We start from the raw sequence: 25,329 nt of genomic DNA, 5'->3' as shown, positions 1-25,329 counted from the left end.
ATTTAAGTACCTCAAAAACAAAAAACAAAGCAATGTCTGTATTCATATTGTATTCAATAGGCTAAATTACATTCCAATTACAGCCATAGTAATTGGTGGCAACAACAAAGTGTCCAGAAAAGTCCACAATTTTTCATTTTACTACCAGTTTCTAAATTTACAACTGGAATATAATTTGGCCCAACCGGGTTTGAGTTTTCTTCTTTTGTAGCATTAAAACAAGGATTCTCAGGCGTGAATAAAAAATATTCTTTTAATATACAAGGCCTCAATAGAAATTGATATTTGAAGTAAACAACTATTAAAAAATGCAAACAAAATAAAACCACTAAGCTGTAACAAGAGAAAATAACTAAATAATATTACAAAGCAATATTATCGTATTGAGTGCAATACATTCAAAAAATGTTATTGTAGACTGAGAAACTGGATCTCTTGTGCACTTTTAGTAAATGATTATTAATCCTTTTTTAACTTTAATTAATTGAGCATCATACAATATGACAGGGGTAACCGATACTTCATTCAAATGTTTTTGGGGCACTAATTTGAAAAGTGTTGTCTGGGGATTTATCAAATCCTGTAAAAATAGATACTCTATATTAAAAATATTAGAGGGAAAAAAATAGATACTCAATGGAACCACTTAAATGCACTACACTATTGTAAGGGACCGTTAAGGGGCTAGCAGAATAATTGTCCCAAAGAATATCTTTATGCTAAAGATCATTTGATTTGAGATCATTAGAAAAAGAGCAACACATGACATGCATTGCCAACTCAAATTTGGATCGTACTTCCAGTTTATATAAGAAAAAAAAAAATCATGGTATGTTGTTATTCAACTACAATGAAACTTTTTAATTTTATAATGAAAAGGGAATACAATTATCCTTTAATAAGAGAGAATGTTTTAGGTTCCTCTTCTAGCAATTTAAACATTGTAAGGATCTGATACTTACTGTATTGTATTGAAACTGAACGATATTCCCTTTCTGTTATTTCATGTCTTTAGATAAAAGTGAAAGAAATCTTGTGACAAATCTGCCAGACATTTTAATCTCATAACTCCTATTGTGTCACCATGGAAATATTGTGCACATATAATAGGAAATAGCAATGCCACTACTTAATTGATATCATTCTTATTGTTAAATAACAAATTAATGGTATCATGAGATTTTGAAGTTGATGAGAGTTCTTAACTAGGCATACTTTAATCACCAAATCTAATTTAATGCTGAAAATCTATTTTATGTTTGAAGATTATACTTGGTATTATCAGTGTAGCTGTTCTTGTACTAAACAATAATAAAACATTTTTTAAAAAAAACAAAGAGATTGTTTTAGTTTTTGAAATGAATAATTTATCTGTTTTTTTTTTCCAAAACTTAAATTCTGAAGATTTAGGATGGAAACCCAAACTATTAAAAACTGAGACATTTGCAGGCTGTTCTCAGATGACTAGTATTTTACCTCAAATTGGTACAGAATCATGGCTCCAAACTCACTAGAAAACATTCTAGTTTTTAATCCCGGTTTCAAGGTATATAGCATCAGGACCCAGTGTTTGTGACTGGGTTTGAAGCACATGGGTACTTACATTTTCCCTGTGTAATATAGCTGTGGATTGTATCAGGGATCCACTGAGAATACAAAACTTGGCATGCAAGAAAACTTGTATAATTATAAAACAGTGGTTCCCCTTCAAGCACAGGGATTGATGTCCCAAATATGCTTGTAGCTAATCCCATTGATGACCACGACCTTGCTCTCCTTATTAGCCCTTCTTCTATCTTAAATTATTTAGAAAGTCCCTAATGGTTTAAGTAACTTTAAGGAGAACCACAAAAAAAGTCAAATCAGAGAAGCTAATATTTTAAAAAAAATAAAAAATTGCTACTTATTTTGAATTGAAATGTGCACCATTGAGATCCAGATCTACCATACAATATCTCCTGAAACAACAATTATCTTTTAAAGAAGCTAAATATTTTAAAAGCAAAGGATGTATGAAAACTTTGAAATATGCATCGTTAAGATCTAGTTGCAAAATTCAATGTCTCCTGAACCAAAAATTACAAAGATTATTTTTTTTTCTGTTATGAAGTCAGTTGTCTGAATACACAATATTTTTTACGTTTTATTTTCCTTTTTTATTTACAAAAAATATGATTAAAATATCCTTTTAAAAATGTCATTTCCAAAAATTGAAAATGAATGGTGACCACAGGGCCTATGTATGATGGTGCGAGCGGACATGATCCGATATAGCGGATCATGTCCGTTGCACATCGATAAATGCCGAGAGCATACGCTTTCGGCATTTTTCATTGCTCCAGCAGTTTTTGTTAAATACTGCCCCCTACAGGGGGTGTCAATCAACCTGATCTTATTTGATTGGGTTGGTTTCTGTCGATTTCTGTCCGCCGCCTCAGAGCAGGCAGACAGGTTATGGAGCAGCAGTCTTTAGAGCTTGATAAATATGCCCCCACATCTTTACACAGCTTTGGATGTAAAGGAAACTGGAATGAGTAAAGCTTTTTGGTTTTAAAGAAAAGCTAATATGTAATGTTGAGGTGAAAATGCATGTAAGGTTTCTCTTGTTTCTTATGGAATAGACCATTTAATCATAGATTGTCAAAGAACCTTAACAAAATGTTGATACCTTTAAGCTTTTAAAGAGGTTCTTTCCTATATAAAAAGTCATGAACAGTTGTCCCTTTCAGGGTCGGCTCCAAGGGGGGGCATTGGGGGGCAATGCCCACCCAAATGGAATGCTGTGCCCCCTCAAAAAATATTGATATAATCATATGCTTTAAAAATAACAAATAATTATATAATGCTGCATGCTGGGGGCGGAGTTAGCTGCCGAACTGTGAGGTTGCATCACGCATCTGCAAGAAGCTCCGTGTCTTAACCTCTTATTTGGAATTGGAAGTTAATTAGAGACTTTTTGGACTTGTCTTAACCCTATTAATTTTACCTAACTATTGTGAGCTACTCATTTGCTTAAACAATAGACCATGATAAGAATATGATTGTATCATATAAGATCTAAGATCACAGTGCACTTTTGAGGCGTCGATAGAAGCCAGTAGTCATTTATAGACTTATATTTATATGATACAAACATATTCTTATAGGTTCACAGTACATAGGTTGTATTAAGTAGCCTGATATCCGTTAGTTATTGCAAAACAGGTATATCTAAATCTAATCTAAAAAATTACCAGTACCTGAAAACCTAGTATCCTCACTGCTATTGCAAACAAAGGGGTTAATTGCATTGGGGGGTTTGGTGTGCATGGCTGTTTAGGGGACATGATTGAGATTTGAGAATGAGTTTAAGGGTTTTGGATCATGGCGATTAAGGAGTGAATTGTTTTTAAGGAGCTATTGCAATGGGGGTCTCAAGTTTAATGGCTCTGTTTTAGTGCACTGCATAGGATTTATACTTTATTTTTTACCTAGTGATTTATCACATATTCTCCAAATATTAATAGCCAGCCAGAAGTTACACTTTCCTGCAGAATATGTAGGCCTGCTCTTATTTTGACTCTCATACATGGTTTGTAAATGCGTGCCCCCTCGTGAAAAAAAATTACCCCCATTTCATTCGTTCTGGAGCCGACCCTGGTCCCTGTGTTGACAAAATGTCAGAGCAGAAATTATATGGTCATGCCAGACTATAAATAATTATTACCAGAACTACTCTTTGTAATTGGCAAAATGCTTTTCAGAATACCACAACATTCTCAATTGTGCAGATTATTAATGGAGCGTCCAAGGTTTTTTGAGGGTCTTCATCTTTAAAAAAACATTTGGTCACCACATACTCATCAAATATGTCAGATTATGCTAAATCATAGGGAAGATCTTGTTTTCTTAATTCATTACAATTTTGTTGATAATTTGGTTAGACTTGCCCCATTAGATAAGTCCTTTTAAGACAGTCTGGAACCCTTTTTATTAACCACCTGTTGTACAGAAGGTGGATTACTTGGAGTTTTTCTGCAACAATAAGGTTCACAGTGAATATTTACTTTGTAAGGATCTTTAATTATCAAAGATATTATCTAAAATAATCAAGTAAACTAAACAATTTGTCAGTTTATTTTCAGAAATAAATTAGAAAATGTAATCAATAAGTAAATCACATGGCCTAAGAAACAATACTACATAGTAACATAGTAGATGATGTTGAAAAAAGACAGAAGTCCATCATGTTTAACCTATACAAATCTTAATATACTTACAATAAAAGCTGTAAAAGGTGATCCATTTAACACCAACAATCATATCCCTGAATTCTGTTCCTAGACAGAAATATATCTAAACCATTTTTAAATGTATCTAAGGTATTGGCATTTACTACCTCCTTGGGTAATAAGTTCCACAATTTGATTGCTCTTACAGTGAAAAAACATGTACGTTGCTGGAGATTAAATCTCCTTTCCTCCAGCCTTAAATTGTGACCTCTTGTCACAAACAATTTTCTTGGAATAAATAGAGCTTCTGTCATATCTGTATATGTGCCTTGAATATATTTATTTAAAGTAATCATGTAACCTTTCCAGCCCCTTTTTTCTAACGAAAATGTACCCAGTTTGGCTGACCTCTCCTCATAGCTTAAATTCTACTCTCCCCTTATTAGTTTTGTGGCACTTTTCTGAACTTTTCTAAGTCTGCTATGTATTTTTTCAAGATTGGTCCTTAGAACTGCACTCCATACTGAAGGTGAGGTCTTACCAGGGATTTATATAGTGACAGAAGTATGCTTTCCTGCCTTGCATCAAAGCCTCTTTTAATACATGCTAGTTTCATATTAGCCTTAGAAGCCGTTGCCCATTTAAATAATAGATTATCTGATTATTTTTACTTCCAAAAGGTAGAACCTTGTATTTTCCAGTATTAAATCTCATTTTCCATTTACCTGCCCATTCTTCTAACTTTTGTAGACCCCCTTGTAAAGCAATTTCCTCATGCACTGACCTAAAATTGTACATAAATTGATTAATTCAGCCCTTGAACATAAAAAGAAAACAAAATTATTTCTTGAGGATTTGTGTTATCACATTGGAAAAAGGAATTTAAAAAAGTATGAAAAGACACATTTACAATCACAATACACAAGCAAAAAATATGACTTTAATATATAAAGTCATAGGACAATATATAATATATAGTTATAGATATATATTTTTTTCTGGTTTCAGAGTAACTATTTGCATTTAGCTATGAAATGTAACAAAGGTTAAAACAATCTATCAAACTGCCTTCTTTACTACTATTCTGGTATCATCAATGCATTGTTGTTGTATGCATCTGTAGCTGATATGAGTAAAAATTGCTTTCAACTTTAATACTGGTAGTCATTGTCTTACTATATATTCCTAAAGTTTATTGATGCCTTACTTTGTTTTTGTAGGACCAGCTGTAAACTACCTCATGGGTCCTAAATTCCTGGTTTATGTTAGCTGTGCACTTTCAATATGGGTAAGATGTTAATTATTTAATGAATATGTTACACATACCTTAAAATGTATGAGCACTGTGTGAAGTAATAATAGAAATTTACCAGACATGCCAGCTTCATATTCTAGATTGGATTTGGTTATGAAAGGGACAGTAAAGTCAAAATGAAACTTAAATTGATGGATAGAATATGACATTTACTTACTTGCTTAGTTCTCCTTGTATTTTAGAAGTAGCTCAGGAGCGTGCACATGTCTACAGCCATCTGACAGCAGTGTTTGCAACATTGTTTATGTTGCTATGTGTCATACAACTGCTGCCATAGACTGCTAAAGACATGTGCACACTCCTTATATCCCATCACCATCAGCCTACGTAAAGTTATGTTTCAACAAAGAATAGCAAGAGAACAAAGCAGATTTGATAATAAAAGTAAATGGAAAGTTATTTGTCCCTTAAATAAAGAACAATTATTAAGAATAAAAATAAATCATGAACAAACATCAGATAAGTCCCCTGGCCTTGTCCTGGAGCCTCACTTTAAACGAATTATCTGATAATAACTCTGTCATTAAGCTACTCTGTTATGCATAAGATCTTGCATGTGCACTAAAATTTGTCACCCCTTGTTGCCATTAGAAATTACTCTGGTTGCCCCACATGACAATAATGCTGTAGGCTACTGACCCCTTTAATTGACCAAATGATGTTGTTGACAAATAGGCTATTTTTGTCAGAATGTTTTTTAACTTTGTAGATATTAACATTATTTTTGTTATTTTTAGTAATTACAATGTCCTTTTTCTTTTATTCTAAATTCATGGTAAAGAGTACAAGCTGGTGAAACGTTTTACAGGGCTGAGCAAATGGATTTGGATTTCTATTTTTCAGGTTAATTTGGTTAATATTTGGATTTTTAAAATGTGCTACTCCTTTAAGTCCTTGTATTTGCTTTTGCAGTGTGCAGGTTTGGTACCTTGATGCTGTAACTGGTGACTGTGTTAATCTATGTCCAGAGGTGGACTTTCCATATGTTTGTAACTATAGATTTTTCAAATTAATCTGTTTGAAATGTGGCATTTTTGTTGCCATCCTCATTGACTACTGAACATTTTATTATTATTATTATTATTATACTTTATTTATAAAGCAGGAACATATTCTGCAGCGCTGTCCATGGGTACAATTCATTTAGGTAAAACAATGATACAAAACTTGTAAGAGACAAGACAACATTTGGCAAACATATACAGGAGGAATTGAGGGCCCTATTCCCGTGGGAACTTACAATCTAGAATTGTAGGAGGGTGAGAAACAGGAGGCGAGGATTGCAAGGGTGAGAATGATGTTAATTAAGAGTTTTGTGAGGGCAATTATTAGATATGTGGAATTAATTTGTTACTGAGTTGGGTGGTAGGCTTCCCTGAACAATAAAATATATTTAGGGCGTGTTTAAAAGATTAGGAGAAAGTCTGACATTGAGAGGGAGAGAGAGAGAGAGAGAGAGAGAGCATGCCAGATGGTAGGTGCAGCACAAGAGAGGTCCTGCAGTCTAGTATGGGAAGAGGTGATAATTGAAGATGCAAGGCAGAGGTCATTGTTGGATCTTAGTGGGTGGGCTGGTATATATTTGTTGATAAACGAGGATAGGTATTCTGATGTAAATGGGTAGCCAGGGAAGGTACTCACAGATAGGTGCAGCAGATGCAGAGCGATAGGAAAGGTGGATTAGTCTGGCAGAGGCATTTAGGATGGATTAAAATGGAGAAAAAGGCAGGAGAGAAGAAAGCCAGTGAGTAGGTAATTGCAGTAGTCAAGCCAGGAAATTAAAAGGGAGTGAATTATTTGCTTTGTCGTGTCAGCGCTCAGAAATGGCTGAATTTTGGAAATTTTGTACAGGTGGTTGTGGTAGAATGAAGAGAGTGATTGTATAGGGGGATGATGGGGCAGATTGGAGTCAAGTGTAACTCAGAGACAGCGGACTTGGTGTGATGAGGAGATAGTTATTTCATTGTTTAGTTGGAAGTGTAAAACGTTAGGTGGGGAGAGGTCATCCAGACAAAAATGCCAGATAAGCAGTAACTGACGTGAGAAAGGACAGGGGGAGTGAGGGCATGGGTGGAGAGGTATATCTGAGTAGCCACAGTTACTTTTAGCAGAAAGAAGATCTTTGCTAACCTTGGTGAGAGCAGTTTCAGTTGACTTTCTGGAACAGAAGCCAGATTGCAGGGGAGTCAAGTAAGGAATTGGGGGACATGAAGTGGGTTAGGTGGCCGTAAATTAGTTTTTCCAGGAGTTTTGATGTTAGTAGAAGCAGTGATAACATTCAATGTAAATTGGCTGAATATTTTTTGGAGTGTTGAAAAAGGGTCCATTTCACTATCATTTAAGATTGAAAATGATTACCAAGTTTCTAGTAGGATCTTTATTGATTTGATGGATGCACTGAGGATGCACACAAAAGATGAATTATTTCAAAGTTACAAGCATCCGAATTACATACACACTCACAATTAATTTTATATGCCACATAATAAGATAATCTATCCATTAATTACCTAAAGACCATTTATTCTAAACTGTCTAAATATTATGATCTTTCCAAATAAAAATCTTTAGTTTATATGATGTTCAGAAGTCTTATTATTGTTCATGGACTTTCTGAATGGTTAATTAAGATCTGTAAAACCCTAAAACAAAATCTGCATAATTGCTTTCACCCTCTTACTGTCGCATCCAGCAACATATTGTCTAAAACTTATTTAGCCTATTAATGTAATTTCGTTTTACGTTTATCTTTTTTTTAGGGAGATCGCATGTGGCATTTTGCCATATCTGTGTTTCTAATTGAACTATATGGACATAACTTACTTCTAACGGCGGTTTTTGGCTTAGTAGTGGCTGGCTCTGTATTAGTATTTGGGGCTTTAATTGGAGATTGGATTGACAGGAAACCACGAAATAAAGGTATATTAACAAAACAAGTTACTTAATGTATGAACAAAATTATATGTCTCTCATACTTTTATACATACTGTTGTTTGTATCAAACATAAACAAAAAATCTGCATTGATACTTTATTGATTCCTTGTTAAAGTTTTAGCAAAGTTACTCAACACATAATTTAAGTTGTGAAAAAGAATGTGTATTTTTATGCAAGTCTTAATGTTTGCTCAAAACTACAGTCTTAAAAGCATTAAAAAAGATTTTTTTTTTTTTAATTCTAGCAACCAGCCTGTAATTTTAGGCTTCAGGCTGGGTATATTTTACATGCAAAATATATTAAAATTCAAGACCATTCCAATACCATTGAAGTATTGGAAAAGCCAGATGTTTTGTGGTTTTCCCGTGGCATTAAGCCAATTTAACATTAGCAATAGCGGACATGTAGACTGCTGCTTCTTAAATCCTGTCCCCGGCGAGCCTGAAAGCTCGCACAGAAACAACTGATTAAGGCAGCATACAGGGATTAATAGATCAGCCCCATAGTCTGTTACTGTTTGCATTGCACACAATATGCATTCTGATTTTGTTGATATGTTATTGGGATATGATATAGCTTTTAAAATGCAACACCACTCTGTTTCCCTTCACAGTTGCTCATGCGTCGTTATTCATTCAGAACTCATCTGTAACGGCCTGCTGCATAGTCCTAATGCTGGTGTTCTCTTATAAAAACGAGATAGAGCAGATATGGCATGGCTGGCTCACAGTAAGTATTTTTTAAAATATTTTTATTAATACATTTTCAAAATTATAATGCTACATTCTATACCATAGAAAATGTATTTTGAATAAATGCAAAATTAAAATAACAATTATTCTCTACTCATACTAAGGGGCCGATTTATGAAAGTGCGGATGGACATTATCCGTTGTAGCGATTATGTCTACCGCACATCAATAAATGCTGACAGCATACGCTGTTGGTATTTATCATTGCACAAGCAGTTCTGGTGAATGCCGCCCAATCGGCCGCTAGCAGGGGGTGTCAATCAACCCGATTTTATTTGATCGGGCGTATTGCTGTCCGCCTCTTAACCCCTTGAGTGCTAACGACGGCTCTGAGTCATCGCAAAGTTTCCCAATCTGGTGCTAATGACGACTCAGAGCCGTTGCTAGCACTCTCCCACCTTGAGGGAGATCTGGGGGCTCCTATTCGCTCCTACCCTATTATGCGCAGTGACGTCACGCGCAATGACATGATGACATCACTGCGCAACTTTATTTAAAATGAACAATGTTAAGTATATGAGCAGGGGGCATGCTGCTTAGAAGCCTGTATCTCCGGCATCTAAGCAGCTACAGATCCCCAAGACCCACCGTTGGAAAGGTAATCGCCTAAACTTTCCAACAGTGTAAGTCTTGAGGATCTGAAAAAAAAAGAAAAAAAGTTAAAAAATGTAAAAAAAAATAATAAAAAAAATAAATTTAAAACTCCTCCTATTATGAAATTTTCTTCCTTCTCTTGGTATCTTTATTTGAAATGCAAGAATGTAAGTTTAGATGCCAGCCCATTTTTGGTGAACAACCTGGGTTGTTCTTGCTGATTGGAGGATAAATTCATCCACCAATAAAAAAGTGATGTCCAGTGTACTGAACCAAAAAAAGCTTAGATGCCTTCTTTTTCAAATAAAGATAGTTTTCGGCGAGCCTGAAGGAGCTTGATGAATCGGCCCCTAATACTAATTTCCTGGATAGAGCATGACATTTTAAACAATTTTCCAATTTATTTATGTTATAAATTTTGCTTAGTTCTCTTTCTATCCTTTATTAAAGAGTAATCCTATGTAAGCTCAGGAGCGTGCAACATGTCTCTAGCCACCTGGCACCAGAGATTTAAAGGGACAGTCTACTCCAGAATTTGTATTTCTTAAATAGATATATAATCTCTTTATTACCCATTCCCCAGTTGTGCATAAACAACATGGTTATAGTAATATACTTTTTACTTCTGTGATTACCTTGTATCTAAGTCTCTGAAGACTGCCCCCTTATTTCAGTTCATTTAGCAGACATGTATTTTAGCCAATTTGTGCTGACTCATAAATAATCCCACCATAGTGAGCACAATGTTATCTATATGGCACATATGAACTAGCGCTGTCTAGCTGTGAAAAACTGTCCAAATGCACTAAGAGGCAGCCTTCAATGGCTTAGAAATTAGCATATGAGTCTACCTAGGCTAAGATATCAACAAAGAATACCAAGAAAACAAAGCAAATTTAATGGTAAAAGTAAATTGGAAGTTTAATTTTGACTAGACTTTTCCTTTTTAAATTAAATCATATGTTGTCTCAGTAATTCAGCTATCATCATTTCATCTTTTACTTTTAAACATATAGATGATAGATGGTCTGTTTAAGGGTTTAATTAATCTATCCGAAAAAATTAAAGATTGGGTTTCTTTATCTCATCTTTTAAGGTGAACAATCTTCATTGGTGATTGCTGCTTAGGACACAGAGCCATGTTATGGAAACTAGGATAAATATGATTAAGTTTGCGCCAGCTCCTTGAATCCTACACTAAACTTTGTTGGCTTTTCAGAAAGTTGACATGATATAAATATTGTAGATTTACTATGTGAAGTCTTATGTTAAAAAATAAAAATAAGAAAACTCCAGATATGTTTTAGAATCTCTCTAAAGCAGGGTTCTTTAAACTTTTTTCCCCAAGACCCAGTGCCATGATACCACATACCTTTGCAACCCTATTTTTATACTTGGGGGTAGATTTACCAATGTCTGTCCAACATAATAAGCTGTAGCGTATCACGTCTGACAGACATCGCTGAATGGGGACAACATACGCTGTATTTCTAGTGAACTGCTTGTGCAATGCCGCCCCCTGCAGATTCGCAGCCAATCAGCCGCTAGCAGGGAGTGTCAATCAGCCCGATCGTATAGGATTGGGCGGATTGCAGACTGCAGCCTCAGAGGCGGCAGACAAGTTATGGAGCAGCGGTCTTTGGCCAATGTTAAATCGGCCCCTTGGTCTGAAAATTTCTGAAGTATCCAAAAAAGTAGCTGCAATTTTTGGCAAAGTGACTAAAATGTGTGCATACTTTATTCCTGATTGTAGTCAAATATGAAAGTGTTGTAAAAGGTAATAGCACACTCTCATACAACACACATCACACACAATCTCATAAAACACACAACACACTTATACAACATGCCACACACACTCTCATACACACAAACCACACACTTTCATATAACATACACACTCTCATGCAACACACAAACACAGCACACACTCATACAAAACACACACTCTCATACATCACAGCACACACAACACAGACACTCCCATACAACACACACACACACTCTCATACAAAACACAAAACACACACGTTCATATAACACACACACTCTCATGCAACACACACACACTCTCATGCAACACACACACACTCTCATGCAACACACACACTCTCATGCAACACACACACTCTCATGCAACACACACACACACTCTCATGCAACACACACACACTCTCATGCAACACACACACACTCTCATGCAACACACACACTCTCATGCAACACACACACTCTCATACAACACACACACTCTCATACAACACACACACTCCCATACAACACACACACTCCCATACAAAACATAGATGCTCTCATACAACACACACACACACTCTCATACAACACACACACACTCTCATACAACACACTCTCATACAACACACACACACTCTCATACAACACACACTCACACACACTCTCTCTCATACAGCACACACACACACACTCTCTCTCATACAGCACACACACACTCTCTCTCATACAGCACACACTCTCATATAACACACACACCACACATATTCTCCTACAACACACACAATTCGAAAGTATTCCTTTATCTGCATATTAAAATCATTTAGATATTTTAATTATAAATGGTAATTAATAATTTCTTACTGACCTGTGTTTTCAACCCAATAGGTTTTCTGCTATGGCGTGGTGATAATTCTCGCTGACTTAGCAAACCTTGCAAGTACTGCCCTTACAATAACTATTCAAAAAGACTGGATTGTGGTTATTACCGGAGACAACAGAAGTCAATTGGCTGGTGAGATCAGATACCATTTAATTCATATTGTTTGCTGTAATACATAGTAGTTTATAGGCTACATGCAAGCACAACTAAAACAAGGGTATATACTCTTACCTTCTTCATTTAAACACAACATGTATAGTATTTGGGGACTGACTCTGTATTTGTATTCAACTGATAAAACATTATCGACTAGATTACAAGTGGAGCGCTGATTTATCAGGCACACGATAAATAACCAGTCATTACAAGTGGCTAGTTATTGCTTCCATAAGCTCGCGGTAGCAATTAGCGCTCAGAAAATTAACCAGAGATCAGATCTCTGGTTAATTTTCTAAAAGTGCCCCTATTGCCCCCATAATAATGGGTCTTTTATTTTTTTATTTTTATTGTAAATATATATGTATTTGCTTATATACAAATATATTTATGTGTTACTATGTGTATATACACATATTAACACATAAATATATATGTATATATTCATATACTGTACATATATAGTTACAATCTGCTGAGCGACTCACTCCCTTCGCTGCGCTAGTTCTCATGTTGTGTTTAACGGTATGAGAATGAGGCTCCTATTGCAGCTGATAGAAGTGTGCTCTCGTGAGCGCAGAACTTCCAGGCAATGCAAAGCGAGGTCACGTTCGCATTGTAGCTACCTTGTAATACCAGTGCACATTTGAGTATTACTAAGTTGAGTGCAAATATCGCTTTTGTGAAAGAAATATTTTGCGCTCAACTTATAATTTAGCCCTTTGTAGAATAAATCACTTAAATTAACAAATACAGTACAATATAACCAGAAACTAATTTCATGGCACAACATTGCTTTGTATGCCTAATCAAGATATATACACACTGGGCCATTTCTAGAGAATCTGGCTCCCAGGGCAAAATTCCAAAATGAGCCCCCCTCACAGATTCTAAAGTCCCCCTCCTAGACCTTGCATGTACTGCTGTCATTTAGAGGTCAGCTCCAAAGCAGCAGTGCACTACTGGGACCTAGGCAGCTGAACACATCTGGTGAGCAAATGACAAGAGACAAATGTGTGTTGAGGCCAACCACCAGTTAGCTCCTAGTAGTGCATAGCTGCTGCTAAGGATATGTACATATGCTTTTCAACAATAGATACCAAGAGAACAAGAATAATAGAATTGTCTTAATTTTTTTGGTGTATCCTGAATTATGAAAGCTTAATTTTGACTTTCCTATCCCTTTAAATGTGTCCTTTTTCTACTACAATGTTTTTTTTCCAAATATATTGATATTATTTAAAAATATCTGTATATCTTTTACTAGTTGCCATTATATTTATACTTTTCTTATAGCTATGCATATTTATTTGTTTAATGCATATCAATCCCTTTAAATTCGTATTCAAAATGTATCTACAAAACTTTCAATAGACTTTAAAGTTGAACTTTGCAAAAAGGTCATCAGGTAAGATTTTCTAAAGGATTGCAATATGTCACTGGTGTATTTGTAACATATTTAGGGGTCTATTACAATTATTTAGAAAAGTTATAACAATTTTTTTCTTACCAAATTCACTATTAAAGTCTATAAGATTTTTGCACATAAATAATTTGATAAAGAACTGTAATAGCTGTTTATTTTTTAAATATACTATACACACAGACAGTAATAGACAGAGACATGCACTCACAGGCAGTAACAGACAGAGACGTGCACTCACAGGCAGTAATAGACAGAGACATGCACACACAGGAAGTGTTAGACAGAGACATGCACACACAGGCAGTAATAGACAGAGACATGCACTCACAGGCAGTAATAGACAGAGACATGCACTCACAGGCAGTAATAGACAGAGACATGCACACACAGGCAATAATAGACAGAGACATGCACTCACAGGCAATAATAGGCAGATACATGCACACACAGGAAGTGTTAGACAGAGACATGCACACACAGGCAGTAATAGACAGAGACATGCACACACAGGAAGTGTTAGACAGAGACATGCACACACAGGCAGTAATAGACAGAGACATGCACTCACAGGCAGTAACAGACAGAGACATGCACACACAGGAAGTGTTAGACAGAGACATGCACACACAGGCAGTAATAGACAGAGACATGCACTCACAGGCAGTAATAGACAGAGACATGCACTCACAGGCAGTAATAGACAGAGACATGCACACACAGGAAGTGTTAGACAGAGACATGCACACACAGGCAGTAATAGACAGAGACATGCACTCACAGGCAGTAACACACAGAGACATGCACTCACAGGCAGTAATAGACAGAGACATGCACACACAGGAAGTGTTAGACAGAGACATGCACACACAGGCAGTAATAGACAGAGACATGCACTCACAGGCAGTAATAGACAGAGACATGCACTCACAGGCAGTAATAGACAGAGACATGCACTCACAGGCAGTAATAGACAGAGACATGCACTCACAGGCAATAATAGGCAGATACATGCACACACAGGAAGTGTTAGACAGAGACATGCACACACAGGCAGTAATAGACAGAGACATGCACACACAGGTAGTAATAGACAGAGACATGCACTCACAGGCAGTAACAGACAGAGACATGCACACACAGGTAGTAATAGACAGAGACATTCACACACAGGCAGTAATAGACAGAGACATGCACTCACAGGCAGTAATAGACAGAGACATGCACTCACAGACAGTAATAGACAGAGACATGCACACACAGGCAATAATAGGCAGATACATGCACATACAGACAATAATAGGCAGATACATGCACTCACAGGCAGTATTAGACAGAGACATGCACACACAGGCAGAAATAGACAGAGACATGCCTAAACAGGCAGTAATAGACAGAGACATGCACACACAGGCAGTAACAGACAGAGGCATGCACACACAAGCAGTAATAGACAGAGCCATTCACACACAGGCAGTAATAGACAGAGATATGCACACACAGACAATAATAGGCAGATACATGCACACAAAGACAATAATAGGCAGATACATGGACTCACAAGCAGTAATAGACAGAGACATGCACACACAGGCAGGGATAGATAGGAATACATGCACAGGCAGTATTAGACAGATACATGCACACACAGGCAGTAATAGGCAGATACATGCACACACAGGCAGTAATAGGCTGATACATGCACACACAGGCAGGGATAGATAGGCATACACACACAAGCAGTAATAGGCTGATACATGCACACACAGACAGGGATAGATAGGCATACACACACACAGGCAGTAATAGGCAGATACATGAACACACAGGCAGTAATAGGTAGATACACACACACAGGCAGGGATAGATAGGCATACACACAAACGCACACTCAGGCAGTAATAGCAGACACAGGCAGGGATAGATAGGCATACACACACACACACACACAGACTCAGGCAGTAATAACAGACACACAGGCAGGGATAGATAGACATACACACACACACACACACTCAGGCAGTAATAGGTAGATACACACACACAGGCAGGGATAGATAGGCACACACACACACACTCAGGCACTCAGGCAGTAATAGCAGACACACACACACACACAGGCAGGGATAGAGAGGCATACACACACACTCAGGCAGTAATAGGCAGATACACACACACAGGCAGGGATAGATAGGCATACACAAACACACTCAGGCAGTAAAAGGCAGATACACACACACAGTAAGGGATAGATAGGCACAAACACACACACACACTCAGGCAGTAATAGCAGACACAAGCACTCAAATCATGTCATTATGGAGTAAATGACACATACACACACCCATCACTATTAAAGGGACAGTAAACCTAAAATATAATGTTATATAATTCTGCACATAGTGCAGAATTATATAACATTATATTAGTGCTATCGTTATAAAACGTAATATTCCCTTTTAATTTTTTTAAAATATGTCAGTTTTTCAGACCCGCTCTCTGTGCTCTTCTGAGTGGGTCTGTTTTTATTACACAGCGCATCGGGCCAGCTGTATAGTCACAGCACGGCCCGACCGCACCATAACACTAAGTGCAGCTCGTTCCTGCTCTGTCTGACAGCAGGAACGAGCTGCACTTAGTGTTATGGTGCGGTCGGGCCGGGCTGTGACTATACAGCTGGTCCGATGCACTGTGTAATAAAAACAGACCCGCTCAGAAGAGCACAGAGAGCGGGTCTGAAAAACTGACATATTTTAAAAAAATTAAAAGGGAATATTACGTTTTATAACGATAGCACTAATATAATGTTATATAATTCTGCACTATGTGCAGAATTATATAACATTATATTTTAGGTTTACTGACACTTTAAGCATTTGTAAACAATAAGTAAATAAATAACAAAAAAAAGGCATAATGTCAAAAAGATATTTTTTGAATTCAACAGTCCTTAACAGAAAACCTGTCCCTTAGTATGTGCAAACCCAATTTTTATAAAGCACCTTTTTTAATTAGCTCAATAAAACGAAAAAATATGTACATATCATTATGTAAAGACCATGAATAATTTGTCATATGCATAAAACATCACCTCTTTAGTGACACAGATCAGTGAGATAGGAGACTGCTTTCCTCAGGGTGATTCCTCTCCTTTTTACTTTCAGTTTGAGCTCTAAGTAGTTATCCGGTCTTAACACGCCCACTTTGTGATCTTGTTGCTCCATTAGTATGATTGACATCCGATGCAGCCAATTAACATTATAGCTTCCTTTCAAAAAATAAAATAAAATATATATATATATATATATATATATATATATATATATAAAAATTCAATGTATATGCTTGTGATCTGTGTATTTTAACCTTTGCTATACCAGTAGTTTATCAAGCAAGCAAGCACTGACACTTTTTTAAAGTGCTCCCCACTGCTCCCTATTGTGCCCCAGGCCACTGCCCGGTCTGCCCACCCCTAGAAACGGCCCTGTATACACACATTCCAGAATATGGAATAGGGGCAGGCAATGACATTGACCATACGGACTTGACGTTTAAAGACGTATGTACACTTACCTTTCTCCAAGAAATCTCGGCCAATGATCAGGTGGAGGGTTATAATAAATCACACTTTCATAAATCGGCCCCATTGTTTGATATATAGGGACATTAGATTACTCCTATTGTAGCCTTTTGTACAATAATACACAATAATAAATTAGTTTTATACAAATAATTATATTTAAATAAATATACGCACTGTTAGTAATCTAAATATTACTGTTTTTCTAGCTGTGCAATCAACAATGTAATGAGAGTTATATAGTGACAAATATTACTTTCTATGGGAGCCAATATACATCTGCAGATGTTTGCTATGTCTCTTTTTCTGTACGGCAGCTTTGGCCTTGGGTGAAGTCCTTACACCAGCCTCAAGGCAAACTAAAGCTCAGGTTTACCCGTCTACCACAATAAATTCTAATCACATGGTTATTGCCTGTGTCCTAGGGGTACAAATGAAAAAAGGGATAATGTATGTCTCTAGATGTAAAAGGTAAGAAATTCCTGTCTTCATTATAACTCCCTCCTCACCAACTTGCCTTTGTTAGTTTTGCTGACGTAGATCATTGTTTTCACTGTTATCTACATCTTAGAGAGCTATTTGCCCCCTCATTTAAACTGCAAAGGATTCTGGGCAGAGAATAACTCCTGTAATTATATGCACTGGACAGGTTAACATTTAGTTAATATTCATTTGTTTTGTTGCTGTATTTAAAAAAATAACATATAGAATATTTTTTGAAAATGGTAGTTAGTTTAGGCATATAGAAACCAAACAATTAATTGTACCTGAATTGTGATATCACTGGAAAGTACATTTATATATGGTATATAAGGATATTATGTTTCTTACAATTGCATTAGTGCCAAAAAATTGCGTACATGCAGATACCTGTCTATTCCAGTCCTATCAGCACTAGATAATAAGCAAGCATAACTCCCAACATTTCTCAAAGGATTTCTGGGACACAGAGGTTAGGGGGACTTGTGGACTTTAGTCCACCATATTTTGGTAGATGGAGTCACAACAAGAGGGGCAGAGCCACGGGTGTGTTGTTGGCTGGGGGAGATGTCCTGGGCTGGTTTGTACAGGGAAAGGGCATGTCATGGGGGTGATCCAGGGGAGTCCTTGGAAACTGTGACATTTGCCCTGACCTGGGAAGCTGCAGGAGGGGCAGCAGGAAAACCTAGTATTACATTGGATCAAACAGATTAAGAACCATGGTTACACAGGTGCTAATTATTTTACCTGTGCTCAAATTTGAATATCTTTAAAATCTGGATAGTTTGTGGGACCTGAAGATCAGAATGGAAGAGCTCTGCCTTCAGTCATGTTGGTTGGCAATTAGGGATAGGTAGGGGAGTAGCAAGATCACTGCAAAATATCTTGGCATAATTAGCATCATGCAACAACATACTGTAAATGCAGTCTTGAAAAATACCACCATGATTCAGCTCTCTGATTTGGAGAGCTGGGGGACAGATAAAAATACTGGGGAGCCATGCAATGACGTTGGTTAGACAAGGCAGCTATGTACCGTAAGCTCATTCAATGAATTACAAGGTTTCCACGGGACACAGTTTCACAAATACCAATATATTAGATTAAAAGCAGCAATTTAATTATTTTAAAATGTATATACCATATTATGTAATTTTTTCACCAAATCTCCATGCTGACCCTATTTAATTTTACCTTAAGTCAACATTTATCATCACATTTTAATAGTATTCTTGCTTTTTGTTTTCTTAATATAGGTATGAATGCAACTGTGAGAAGGATGGATCAGGTTATTAACATCTTTGCCCCTTTATCGATAGGCCAAGTCATGACTTGGGCCTCTAATGTGGTTGGATGTGGTTTCATTCTTGGTTGGAACCTAGTCTCATTGCTTGTAGAATTTATTTTCCTCTCCAAAGTCTATAAAATGGTACCTCAGCTGGCTATAAAGTCACATCAATCCATTGGAGAACATTATATAGAAAGACAACTGGAGCTTATAAATGTACAAGGTCAGTAGTAATATCAAATATATGTGGAAATGTGTATTACACATGCATAGAAAATAATAATTGACAGAAAATGTTATATATTATATGTCACTTGTATTAAAATGATTGCTAATGGAAACTGAGAAACATATAATAATAGTTTATCCTATTTTCTTAGGACCTTATATGGTAAATCAAGCAGGAACATACTATTATTGTTCCATAACTAACTGTATCCAAGCTGGTTTTCTTACTCCTCACTGCTCCTGGTCCTGCAAGATACACGCCCCCCAACCCCCCCCCCGCCCATAATTTATTACTCTTAGACCAGGCTTGATGTACTTCTACACAACATACCTTTTCACATTGGATTAAACACAACTGACATAAAACAAGGATGCCTTCCATCTGCTGTGATTACAATGCTTTAATGCATTATTGTGATAATGCTACTGCATCCTGTTCCAATTTCCTGTAGATTTTGGTGACACTGAGCTTTGGAGATATTTTGGGAAAAAAAATTACTTTGTAGCAATTGAGCAACAATGGTGGTGCTGATAATATACATTAATGTATTTCAAAGTTGTTGCCATGTAGCATATCCTCGGAAACACATTTCTTGACAACTATGTGGCCTTTTTTAGAGATATATATTAGATACATACTTCTCCCACTTAAGACTCTGTAAATGTTCCCACCACAGTCATTCAGTGAATCTACACTTATAAATGTGCACTTTCTTTCCCGTAATCTTTTTGAATTGTAAAAATAAAATCTAAGAGGTTGCAGAGAACAAACAAAATAAAAAGTCAATGCCCCACGCCTCTAACTACATAGAGCCAGATTACAAATGGATAGCGCTGGCACATAAGCAATATCGCTTGACCATGCTAAAATTAGTGTGCGATTTTGATACTGCATGTCCATGGCAAAGCGTGTTAACCAGAGAAGGATTAGCGCGGCTGACTTCTCTTGAGCTCAGCCTATACTTTCAATGGATATATATATATATATATATATATATATATATATATATATACTATTTATATATATATATATATATATATATATATATATATATTTATATATATATTTATATATATATATAGATATACAAGGATGAATAGCACTGATGGCTATACCAATTATTAAATGTGTGAACACTTCACTATCAACAGTTCCTTGGAAAGGCAAATATATGTATATGTAAAAGGTAACCAGTTCATAGAAAAACAGCGGATATATATATATATATATATATATATATATATATCACTTTCTCTCTCCTTCAATGCTGTAACACAATGTTGTAGAGAACAATTCAGACTAGACACAAACCCCCATATACAGTGAAAAGATAAACTCCTGTGCCACTATATCTGGTATTTTACCCAGTGCGGGAGTGGTATATAAAAGTAAGAGAAACCTGTGCTTTACAGCTAGTAGCTGTGTCAACTCACTGCCACCTAGTACAGTCCTCCTCTGTATATTTCCGTGTTCCTCCCAGTGGCTATGCCGTTGTCCAGTTACCTTGGGAGGGTTTGGTTTTTTGTGTCACCCCTCCTCCGTAAAACAGTGTGTCGATACACTCTTCTTCCGTACTGCCTGGAACTGTGTTGTCGGGAGAGGGAGGGGGTGTGTCTAGTCAGGTGGTACATTTTTAGCCAATCGGGTTCTTCAAAAAACGGTACTTCTCAGCACTAGAGATGGGAAGTTCGATTAATTTAGATGAATCGGTTCATTTCGGATGGTTCGTTAAAGTGAACCGGTTCATGAACCGATTCATCAGTTCACCTACTGGACATGTGACACAGAGCTGCAGATTCGTGTCTTACTGACGCTCTGCCTGCTGACTCGCAAATCCGATTCCTCCTGAATCGTTTAAATGCGTGACTCCTGAGTCACTGTGTAATAATCTGACTCCTCCTGAGTCCTGGACTCCACTGAACACGCAGCATTGAAGCACTTAGTCTGAAGTTTAATTTTGTTTTTTAAACCATACAGTGTGGGGCTGTGTAAACAATAATAAACATATAAAAGACTGGTAATGTTATTCAGGCAGGCCGGTAACATTGAAATCACAAAATGGAAAACAGCACACCAATTTACCTCTTCCAGTGGGGCACGGAGTAACAGACTTGCCAAGTCTCACCAAAGTCCAAAAATTTCAAAAAACTCCAGCCACCAATTTCTTTAAAAGACTTTTATTCTTTTAGGCCGGTAACATTACCAGTCTTTTATATGTTTATTCTTGTTTACACAGCCCCACACTGTATGGTTTAAAAAAAAAAAAAAAACTTCAGACTAAGGGCTCCATTTATCAATCATTTGGGGAATTCTCCTTTCTGTTCTCCTATCAGTTCTCCACAGCTCTCCTTAGGAGAGGAGCACATGTGCGCCCATATTTATCATAAAAAAGTTGTTTTTTTCTCCATGGGAGAGCTGAGGAGAGCTGGGGAGAACTAATGATAAATTTCTCCATTCGGATTAGTATCTTCTCCTTATTTATCACTAAAAATAAGCAACTATTCTCCATGTCAATCATATATAAACCAATAGAAATCTTTATACAGCCTTCCTAGTAGCTTTGTTAACGCCCCTCTTCAGCAAACTTTCATATAAGAAAAAAGATCTACATTTTCATTGTTTTTGTGCTTCAATTTTAGTGCTTTTTTATATCTTATTTTTATGCCCGAATAGATATCATTTTTGTGCTCTGTTATATATTATTTTGGTGCTCCATTATATATATTTTTTTCACTCCATCATAAATTATTTTTGCGCTCCAATAACCATTATTATTGTGCTTTGTTATATATAATTTTTGCACCTTGTAGAGCCCTTTTTTGTGTGTAACTGCTTCTACAACTGGTAGAGAATAGATTTCTAATGCTGTTCTCCACTGTAACTATGGAGAACTTTAAGGTAGGAACTTGCAGGAGAACTTTCAGTCCTCCACAGGAGAATATAAATGATAAATTTGTAACTAGGAGAATTATGAGGAGAACTATATGAAATACGACTAAAAAGATCTAATTTAACCCTTTTTTTGGAAAACATGTTCTCCAAGGAGAGTTAGAACAGAGTAGGAGAATTTTACAGTCGCACTTGCCCAATTTTAGGAGTATTTTTGAATGATAAATAGGAGAATTATTTCTCATGAGAACTTTTAGGAGAAAATATAGGAGAATTGGAATGATAAATAGAGCCCATAATGCTTCAGGCACTGTTATAAATAGCAAGCACTGGGGAGAGCCTGAGGGAGGGTAAAACCGTTCTATTATGTTTTAATTATTGTTTAAACAGCCCCACACTGTATGATTTAAAAAACCAATCTAAACTTCAGGCACTGTTATGTTATAAATGGCAAGCACTGGGAAGGGAGAGGGAGGGTAAATAGCAATAGTATGTACAGCAGCATCCATTATACGTTGATATCAGTTCAGTTGGAATAAAAGAAAGTGCTTTTGTTAGTGTACCGAATCGTGTAGTACACTGATTCGTTTGCAAACAGTTCACTTCTTGAGTCACTAACAACACTGGTAATATGATCCTAGAGTGAGGATGTCTGATTCTGCTGTGTGATTCATTGCAAAGGAGCAGCTAGGAGAAGCAGAACTCACTCTAGGATCGCATTACCAGAGCTGCTGCAGACTCAGGAAGTGAACTGTTTGCAAACGAATCAGTTCAGTCTGGTGAACTGATTCATACAGTTAACTGAAAAGAACCAGTTCAAAAGAACGATTCGTTCACGAACTGGACATCACTACTCAGCACTAAAAGGAACTGTGTGGGAGCTTTTGCCAGCCTTACGATTCCTGGTCAAATAATACTTGTGAATCAAAAAAATTGTATGGCAGGCTGGTATAATAAAAATAAAAGGTTCTTTATTATCTCCAAACAATGGTAAAAAGACCACAGGAGGTCCGTAGCAGAATGTAGTTCACAACACACACAGCAGTGAGAATTGAATTGCTGACATGTTTCGGCCTCAAGCCGTAATCATAGCTATTCAATACACCTGCCAAGAAATTATTTAAAAGCAGTACTCAGCAGCTATTGGTTAAAACTCCATCCAATTGATACTTTTAAACTAGGGTGTGTGTAGTGATCAGTATTATAACAACAAAATATCAAACTACAACTACTCTGGTATGTCTATTACTGTTATATTAAATAAATAATACGTATATATATAAATAGAAAAGAAGTGAAGTTAAATGTTAAAGGATCTATGTCCCCATAATATACTCGCAATCTGTAAAATGCGAGATAAACTAAGCTTATAACTTACTCTCCTATATATATATATATATATATATATATATATATATATATATATATATATATATATATATATATATATATATATATATATATATATATATAGGTAAAATGTTGACATGTAGAGATAATGATGATAAACCTATACAGAAACATTTATTAAATGGTATAACAATAACAAAATACTTTAGTATACACAAATATACAAATGCTAATAGAACAACGCTGTATAACTTTTGCAGTTTCTCATATAAAAGAGGCCATTAACATGATGAATATATATATATATATATATATATATATATATATATATATATATATATATATATATATATACATGTATGTACACATATATATCTTTATATGTGTATACTTAGTAATGTGTAATATAATAAAATATATTCCCTCAAAACACATGATAATCCATATCATGTGTAACATTAATGTTATAGTATAACTGTGATACTACAATGCATCATCATTATAACCACCTTAAGGTATAGAATACTTCTTGGTTGCTAATTAAATAGAAATATACATCTCAGCAGAGACAATATGTCTCTTAAATAAATAGGAGAATTATTTTAGAATAGGAGGACAAAATAAATAACTGTGATTGAATCACAAGAGACTAAGATGGGATAATGCTCCCAAATTAATACTTGGAGATGAAAGTGGACATAGTCAAAGTGTAAAGTTAAAGTATAAAGTATAGATTTAGTGATCCTGTGAAAGAGAGAGAAGTATACAGGCCACACTCATTTCCAATAGTTAATCAAATCGTACTCTGAGTTTAAGCCTGTAGGGACCCTAGTCTGTAATTTAAAGATCCAAAACATCTCTCTATTTCCCAGGATCCTATCCCTATCACCCCCTCTAGGGGGTGATCTTATTTGTTCTATTATTTGCCATCTGAACGTGTCATTTGTCTTTTGGTGTACCCTATTAAAATGTTGCACTAAAGGTGTACTTGCATCTCCTTTTTTGATTGTTGATAAATGGTTTCTCATCCTAGTATTGGCATCATTTGTCGTTAACCCTACATATTGCAGGTGACATTCTATGCATGTTATCACGTATATGATATAGGTGGATGTACAATTCAAACATGAGTCAATTCGGTAAGTCTCACCAGTAACTGATGAGACAAATCTGTCTGAGAAAATTCCAAAATCACAGGGTCTACACCTTGTTCTTCCACACCTGTAAATACCCTTATGGGATAGCCAAGAGCCCCTATCAGGAGATACTATCGAGGGTAGTTCAGAGGGAGCTAAATGATTCCCTAGTGTTTTACATTTTCTATAGGAACAGCGTAGACCATTGTTCACACATTGATCTAACGTGGTGTCTGCTGCTAGGAGATTAAAATATTTCCTAACAATATTACAAATGGCATTTATAATCAGAGCTGAAGTCAGTTACAAAAGTTACTTTACTTGAAACATCACATTTCATAGTATTGTTTGTAAG

General features: G+C 36.1%; 1 protein-coding gene across 1 annotated transcript in view; it reads left to right on the top strand.

Moving 5' to 3' along the window:
- The window catches only part of LOC128659334 (solute carrier family 40 protein member 1-like), a 51,239-nt gene that overhangs the window by 3,109 nt on the left and 22,801 nt on the right, over positions 1-25,329 (top strand). The window contains exons 3-7 of the mRNA XM_053713000.1: positions 5,432-5,499; positions 8,286-8,445; positions 9,076-9,191; positions 12,449-12,575; positions 19,339-19,593. Coding sequence (XP_053568975.1) covers positions 5,432-5,499; positions 8,286-8,445; positions 9,076-9,191; positions 12,449-12,575; positions 19,339-19,593 — 726 coding nt within the window. The remainder of the gene's footprint in view (positions 1-5,431; positions 5,500-8,285; positions 8,446-9,075; positions 9,192-12,448; positions 12,576-19,338; positions 19,594-25,329) is intronic.

This window comes from Bombina bombina, chromosome 5 (genome assembly GCF_027579735.1).
Source record: "Bombina bombina isolate aBomBom1 chromosome 5, aBomBom1.pri, whole genome shotgun sequence".
NCBI lineage: Eukaryota > Metazoa > Chordata > Amphibia > Anura > Bombinatoridae > Bombina > Bombina bombina.
This window is presented reverse-complemented; position numbering and strand designations above follow the sequence as displayed.